At 39.6% G+C, this 8,101-nt stretch overlaps 1 protein-coding gene across 1 annotated transcript in view; it reads right to left on the bottom strand.

The window, feature by feature from the left end:
* RNF14 (ring finger protein 14) overlaps nt 1-8,101 on the bottom strand; it is a 23,603-nt gene that overhangs the window by 2,007 nt on the left and 13,495 nt on the right. Inside the window, exon 6 of the mRNA XM_006866201.1 lies at nt 6,504-6,634. Coding sequence (XP_006866263.1) covers nt 6,504-6,634 — 131 coding nt within the window. The remainder of the gene's footprint in view (nt 1-6,503; nt 6,635-8,101) is intronic.

The following is an 8,101-nucleotide window of genomic DNA, read 5'->3' as shown; positions in this document are numbered from 1 at the left end:
TTATAATATATATATATATATATATATATATATATATATACATACATATATATACTGTAATTTTCCTCCAGTAGAGTTCTGATTGATGCTAGGTCAAATGGGTACTGTCTGCAAGTTTGGGTGTTCTTGTGCATCTCCCTCACTTCATATTAGCTGGATGCTTCACTCTCAGCTCTTGCCCTCTGTGGCTATGTCCTTGTCCATGGGCTCAGGTGTTCCCAGGTCTCACACTTTGGACCAGTCAGTGTCATCAGTCTCTCTCATCTCCAGGTCAATGGACTGTGGTTGAACTCAGCCCATTTCTTCATTGCTGCCTTTCCCCCTCTTCCACTCACCACTAGACCAATGTGATCACCAGCAAGCTTACATGCCTGCTCATGTGTTCCCTTTGAGTTTCAGTCTTAGAGGGGGATTTGTCCTGAAGGAACTGATTGCTTGCCTTGATGGCTTCTGGTGAACAGCTTGCTTATTCTTGTAGTAGGTCAGTCATACTGATATTTTTGTTTTGGGTTTTTCCTGATCTTTCTTTGAAGATGTATCATCTATTGCTCTAGCTATTCCAGGCTGGTCTGCTTGTCCTTTCTAGTGGGAATATCCCACCTCAGAAGGTTCTGGATGGGATTCAGGATTCCACCTAAGGTCCTATACTCTGCAAAGGCTTTAAAGAAGCCTATTTCACTGGGCAAGTTCTTGAAACCCTTTTAAATATTCCAATCAGTTATAGGCTGAAGACGGACTTACAAGATCTGAGTAAGCATGTTTCCCAAGATTCCTTCCTATTCCATTCAAGTGTCTATTTTACAATAATAGGCAAGGGAAACCAATATTCAGAAGACAGTCGAGTATCTTATTATTATTTCCCCTCTTCAAACTAGATGCCTGTATCAAAGAGCCATTGTTCCACTTAGCCCATGCAAACCTAGCTCAGTGTTCTCCTATCTACCTTGTTGTTCCACCTCTTCCCCCTTCTTGTACTGCCCTCCGCAACACCCTAACTATGATGTGTCTGCCCTTACCCTGAGCAATACCGTTGCCTCCCTCCACTTCCCTCTAAGACCCCCACCCCAACCCCACCATTGTGGTTACCTTATATTCCATTAACTTTTCCCTCCATTTAAGACAGTCTATTTTATCCTGTAATCTACCTGATCTTCTTACCACCTGGACCTCTGTTCCTCTGTGTTTACCTTCTTTGTCATTCTAATTGTTCTGCTCATAAACTGACCTATTAGATCCTCTGAATTTGTTCTTTAAATAGTTTTATTCTCTTCGAGACTCTTCCATTTGTCGATTGAGTTTCAGGTGATGCTGCCACGTACATCAATATCTGGTTGTTGTCTGTTCTTGTTGGTTCTCGGTCCACAGAACTTCCTTTAGGATTTTTTCATCACAGGGTTGGCTTTGACAAAATCCCTTAGCTTCTGTTTATCCTGGAATGTTTTGATTACACCATCGTATTTGATTGACAGCTTTGCTGGATAGAGGATTCTTGGTTGGCAGTTTTTTTCTTTTAGGGTTTTATGTATATCTCCCCATTGCCTTCTTGCCTGCATGGCTTCTGTTGAGAGATCAGAGCTTAATCTGACTGCTTGCCTTTGTATGTTACACTTCTCTTTCCCTAGCTGCTTTAGGATTCTGTCCTTATCTTTGATTTTGGAGCACTTGATTATTATATGTCTTGGTGATTTTCTTTTAGGGTCTATCCTTCCTGGGGTTCATTGAGCTTCTTGAATGCTTACCTTTTCACTTTTCAGGATGTTAGGAAATTTTCTTCCCGCAGTTCTTCAACGATCTCCTCTGTGGACCTGTGTGATTCTTCCTGTTCCGGAATGCCAATAATTCTTAAGTTATTCCTCTTCATGTTATCCAACATGAATCTCAGACCGTCTTCAGAATTTTTAATCCATGTTTCTGCTTGTTCTTCTATCTTAGTAGTATTGAGAGATTTATCTTCTAGCTCACTAGTTCCTGGCTTCCATCTCTTCAATTCTACTCCTTTGCCCTTTCAGTGTATTGTCCAATTCTGAGATTCTATTAATCGTTTGGACCTCTTCCTGCAGGTTTTGAATTGTTTCCAACGCTGTGTCTATCTTATTTGATTGTTCTTGTAGCAATTTGCTGACTTCTTCCTTATTTTTACTAATTCCATTGTATAATGTCTTGATATATTTCATAATCATTTTCCTGAATTCCTTCTCAGGCATTTCCAAAGCCAGCCCTCCTTCCAGTATGGAGTATAAGTCTACCTCCAGCTCATTTGCCTCAGTCACTTTATCTCATTTCTGGGCATGTGCTGATATGGTCATCTGTTTTTTTGGCATATTCAGTAGTTAGTTGTGGTCTTAATACTTAGATGGGTGTTTTGGGGTGTTTTTGATGCTTTCTGATTGCCTCCAGGTAGATGTGCTCAGGAGACAGGCTTCCCTTTTCACACTTCTTCCTGAGAAATTTCACTGTAGGTCGATATGATGTAACTCAGGATTTAATTTCAGCTTGTTTCCTTTTTAGTCTGCCTGTCCAGCTCCACAACCCCCGTTCGGCCTTTTTCCTAGTGATAAACAGTTCAGGGCCGGCTGTGGTCGTTTTGCGCTGCTGTTTAGTTTTAAGTGAAACTGTCCCTTTAAATTTCAAGGAGATCTGTGCTCATGAATAACTGAACTCTCCAGGGGTGGGGGTGGGGTGTCCACTCACTCAGGCACCCCCTCAAGTCACCAGAATGGAGGTGCGCATTCAGAGAGACACCAATGAACAGATACAATAAAAAAGAATGTCCACACCTTTATCTCCGCAGTTCTGTCAGGGGTCCATGATCCTGGTGGCTCTGATCCTTCCCTGGTTCGGTCTCACCCAAGATGGCCACCCAGGAAGCAGCTGAGCGCCTTGGATTAGAAAGCACTGGATTTCTTGCTTCTGCTACAAATATAAGCCGTCCAACTTTCTAAATATTCCTTTATATGTGGTTCAGAGTTCTGGGACCATCCTCTGCCTGAGTCTGCTTGGTCTGGTATTCTGTGTTGTTGCTGATGGAGTGCCTCACTGTACTTCTACCCTATCCACCATCTTGTTTGTTTTCTCCTTCTTCAGGTTCTCTTATATAACCATATAGCACAAATGACTGTACTATACATCTGTATCTACATATGTCTAGTAACCTTAACAGGGATCATCAACTGATGAAGGAGAGTTGCTAAGAGAAAAGAATATTATTGATACTGTGCCAACGAATCACCCCACAGATTCTTTACTAACACTGAAAAGGACAACATAACTTTACAATGGATCAAATGATCAAACTGAGTATCACTGATGTTGGTAGAGCCTGATTATTTTGGACCTCCTAGTCCTAGTGTATGGAGTCCTAGTGTGGTGTTGCAGATTAATGCACCATACTGCAATGCCGTTTGAACTGCAAGGACAGCAGTTCAAAGTCATCAGTTGCTCCTCAGAAACCCCATACAGGGTCGCTATGGGTCAGAACCAACTTGGCACTTCACAACAATGTGATATACTATCATCTCCCATGAATTATTCTTGTCAAAAATATTTACTCTAAATCTAATCAAACTTAGCCATGGCACAAATAATATATGCATACCCTTGCTCATTGCAACACTTTTCACAATAACAAAAAGATGAAAACAACCTAAATGTCTATCAATGGAAGAATGAATAAACAAACTATGTTATATACACACAATGAAATACTACACATTGTTAAAGAATACTGAGGAATCTGCAAAATGCCTCATAACATGGATGAACCTGGACGACATTATGCTGAGTAAAATTAGTCAATCATAAAAAAGACAAATATTGTAAGATACCGATATTGTAAAAAAGTTAAGAAAAGGTTTTCACCTAAAAGAAACATTCTTTGATGGTTATCAAGGGTGGGAGGGAAAAGAAGGGTAAATTACTAACTAGAGGGTTGTTGTTGTTAAGTGCCATCGGGTCGGTAACAATTCATAGTGGTCATATGCACAGCAGAATGAAACACTGCCCGATCCTGGGCCAACCTCACCACCGTTGCCATGCTTGAGTCCACTGATGCTGCCACGTTGCTAATCCATCTCACTGGGGGGTCTTCCTCTTTTTCTCTGACCCTCCACCTTACCAAACATGATATCCTTTCTCCAGTGACTGGCTCCTCTTGACAATATGTTCAAAGTATGAGAGACGAAGTTTGGCCATCCTGGCCTCCAAGGAGCACTCTGGCTGCACTTCTTCCAACACAGATCTGTTGGTTCTTTTGGCAGCCCATGTCACTTTCAATATTCTCCTCCAACACCATAACTCAAAAGCATCAATTCTTCTACGGTCTTCCTTCTTCACTGTCCAGCTTTTGCATGCACATGAGGTTATTGAAAATACCCATGGCTTGGATCAAACGAACCTTAGTCCTCAAGCTGACATCTTTTCTCTTCAACACTTCAAAAAGGTCTAGTGCAGCAGATTTGCCCAATGCAATTCATAGATGCCTATTAACTTGGATGAAGTAGAAGGCAATGTACACCAGGGAGGTAAGCAAAGAATGACAGAAACAGAGAAAGACACTGGGAGGAGTGCAAGAGTCAAAAGCAACAAAGGTGAATATTGTTATATTGTAGGCTATATATACACAATCCTGCAATAATGGTGATCTTACTAGAGGATATATGGATAGACACAGAGGCTGAACAGGTATGGAAGGAAAAGTAGACCTATGCCTATGAATACATGTAGGTTTGACAGAGAATATTTCTACACATGAAGTTTCCTATGCAGCAAATATATCCATGAATGTGGTGAAGCATACAGGGGGCAAAGTTATGGAAACTTCTTAGACATACCCAAACACCTCGAGTGAATCAGTCTCTGGGTCTGGGGGCTTAGGACCATGGTTCCAGGGGACACCAAGGTCAACTGCCATAGTACAGTCCATAAATACAATGCTATATTCTACTTTGGTGAGCAGCAATTAGGGTCTTAAAAGCTTGTTAGCAATAGTCTCTCTCTGTCTGGAGAAAGAAGAGGGATGAAAATCAAAGACACATAGAAGCAACTACTACAATGGATTAATGGGACATGTGAACATCAGTCCCATGACCCTGAGACCAGAAGAACTAGATGGTATCGCCACTAATTGCTCTGAAAGGAATAACATTAGAAGGTCCTGGATAGAATAGGAGAAAAATGTGGAATAAAATTCAAAATGATAATTAAAAAGACCAAGTTTACTGGTTGGATAGAGACTGGTGGAGCCTTCGACCCTTATTTACCTTTAAGGTTTGGAACTGAACTCACCCAACAGCTCAATTTTCAGCCAAATAACTGGCAGGTCCATAAGGGGAAAAATAACACTTAAGGCCATATGCACTCTTTATAATAATCAACCATTAGAGATGAAAAGGGTGCCATTTACCCAAGGACAAAGTTCAAAAGGATTAGGGAAGAAGGAAGAACACACACAGGAGAGAGAAAATGGGTTAAGTGATGTTACGTTGTGGAGATTGCAATCAATGAGATACAACAAAATGTGTAATAATTATTGAATGGAAAACTGACTTGCTCTGTAAGACTTCACTCAATTCACAATATAAAACAAATAAGTCTAATCAAACCTCAATCTAGACCTACCACTCAGTTTACAGGAAACAGAGAGGATAAAGAAATAAGTTTATCACAGGGGGGATAACCTCTGGAAGGGAGGATGTCATACAAGGCAACTTGCCTAGAGTCTTCAAAAAATTATTATCTCTACCCAACACACCTGTAAAAGGGAGTGAATCTGTTTTTTATATTAAAAGAAACTAGTGATACAGAACCATTTATAATGACTGAACCTTGATTAGATCCTATTTCACTAAAATAGCTTAGAAATAACTGAAGTGTTTTAAATACCAGTTGCATGTTGTTATTGTTGTTAAGTGCCTGATATGGAGTCGGTTCCGACTCACAGCAACCCTGTATAAGGTTTCCACAGAACAGCTGCTAAGTTTGAACCACCAACCTTATAGTTCAAACTGGCCTTGCGGTCCAGTGCTTTATCCCACAGCATCACACCACCAAGACTCAGATGATAGTATGATATTATCAAAATTTGTTTTAAGTATTGTGGTTATGCAGAAGAACTCTTACCTTAGGAGATATATGTAGAAGTATTTAGACTCATGTCTCCAACTTAATTTCAAGTAGTCCAACCAAAAAGTTAAGTAAAACAAAAATGGCAAAATGTTATCAACTGTTAATTTAGGTGAAAAGTACTCTGCTAGTCACAATGCTTTCCATTCAACTTTTCTGTAAGTTTGAAATTTTTCATTATAAATGTTGGGGAGAATAAAAAATAAAAACTTCCAAATAGTGTATAATCCCATCATAAAACTCATTTTTGAGTCTTATGTATGGAAAACATGCCAGAGAATAAACTAAATAAGTCCAAGTACTTGAGAAAACATTGGACCTGTGCTCTGCAAATCAAGAACATAAAATTGTTGTTGTGCTTGGGAAATCCTGTGTATACATACCGGTTAAAGCAGGGGGAAGTAGGATCAGTAAAGTGTTTATAAGGGTTTGCTCTAGACAGAGAACCCATGCAAATCCAGCAGAAATACTGCATACAGCTAGTACACGTCATCTTGTTGCACCCATCTAATTTCTGGTGGGAGGGATAGAAAGAGAAAAATACTAGGGCTGTAAAAACAAAAGAGAAACACTTGACAAAAAATTCAATACTTTTTTCTAGTCTTCTCCTTTTACTCATTCAGGATTGAGATATACAGGTAATGTTTCAGTGTTTTTATTACTTGCAATGCAAGATAAGCCTTAAAGAAAATAATTTAGCACGTCCTCTGACTACTAGACCCTTAGAAAAATCTGAGCAACAGTACACATAAGCTATATCTATCTATCTATCTATCTAGCTAGCTAGCTAGCTAGCTATCTATGTGTAATATAAAACATGTAGTAACAGATTGTTAAAATGTTTGTATTTAAAATATGTGATTTTTAATTTGCTACCCAAATCTAAATACCAAATCCCCTCTCTATCAAAGGATTGAAATATACCAAAAGTGACTAAACATAATGCCAAATTACTTCATGGAGCAAGTGGAAAATTACCATTAGGTTTAGATACAGTAGACTGAACAGCAGAATTAAGAGGAAAACATATTTCAACTTTGAAATGTAGTAAGGTTTATCTAATTATTTTAGATCTGGTTGATGGAAAAAATGTCACCATTTCCAGAACAAGTAATTGTCTGTCAGTTGTCGTGCTGCTGAGATTCTGGAAGTTATGCCACCAGTATTTTAAATACCAAATAAGGCCAACCATGGTGGACAGGTTTTAGCTGAGCTTCCAAAGACAAACCAGGAAGACAGTCATTTCTCAAGCTGAAGGAACTGAAGAAAAAATTCAAGCCTTGACTTGAAATATTGAAGGATTCTATGGGCAAAATATTGAATGATGCAGAAACCATAAGAAGATAGATGGAATACACACAGTCACTGTACCAAAAGAAGTGACTGATGTTCAACTATTTCAAGAGGCAGCACTTGACCAAGTGCCAACGATATCGAAGGAAAAAGTCCAAGGTGACTAAAGGCATTGGCAAAGAACAAGGCACCAGGAATTGATAGAATAAAAACTGGTATATTTCAACTAACTGATGTGGCAGTGGAGGCACTCATTCATCTATGTCAAGAAATTTGCAAGACAACTACTTGGCAAACTGACTGGAGGAGGTCCATTATTTGTGCCCATGCCAAAGAGAGGTAACCCAACAGAATGTGGAAATAATCCAACAGTATCATTAATACCCCATGCAAGTAAAATTTTGCTTAAGATAATTAAAAACGTCTGCAACAGTACATTTACACAAAAATGCCAGAGTTCAAGCCAAATTCAGACAAGAACGTACAACTGGCTATAGTTGCTGTTGTTGTCAGGTGCTATCGAGTCTGAACCGACTCATAGCGACCCCAAGCACAGCAGAAAGAAACAATGTCCGATCCTGGGACAACCTCACTACTGCTGCCACACTTGACGCCATCAATGATGCCACCTGGCTGATCCATCTCGTTGGGGGTCTTCCTCTTTTTCTCTGACCCTCCATCTTACCCA

The sequence above is a fragment of the Chrysochloris asiatica genome, unplaced genomic scaffold, assembly GCF_000296735.1.
Source record: "Chrysochloris asiatica unplaced genomic scaffold, ChrAsi1.0 scaffold00087, whole genome shotgun sequence".
In the NCBI taxonomy this organism is placed as follows: domain Eukaryota; kingdom Metazoa; phylum Chordata; class Mammalia; order Afrosoricida; family Chrysochloridae; genus Chrysochloris; species Chrysochloris asiatica.
Note: the sequence above shows the minus strand (reverse complement) of the source record. Positions and strands in the feature narration are given on the sequence as shown.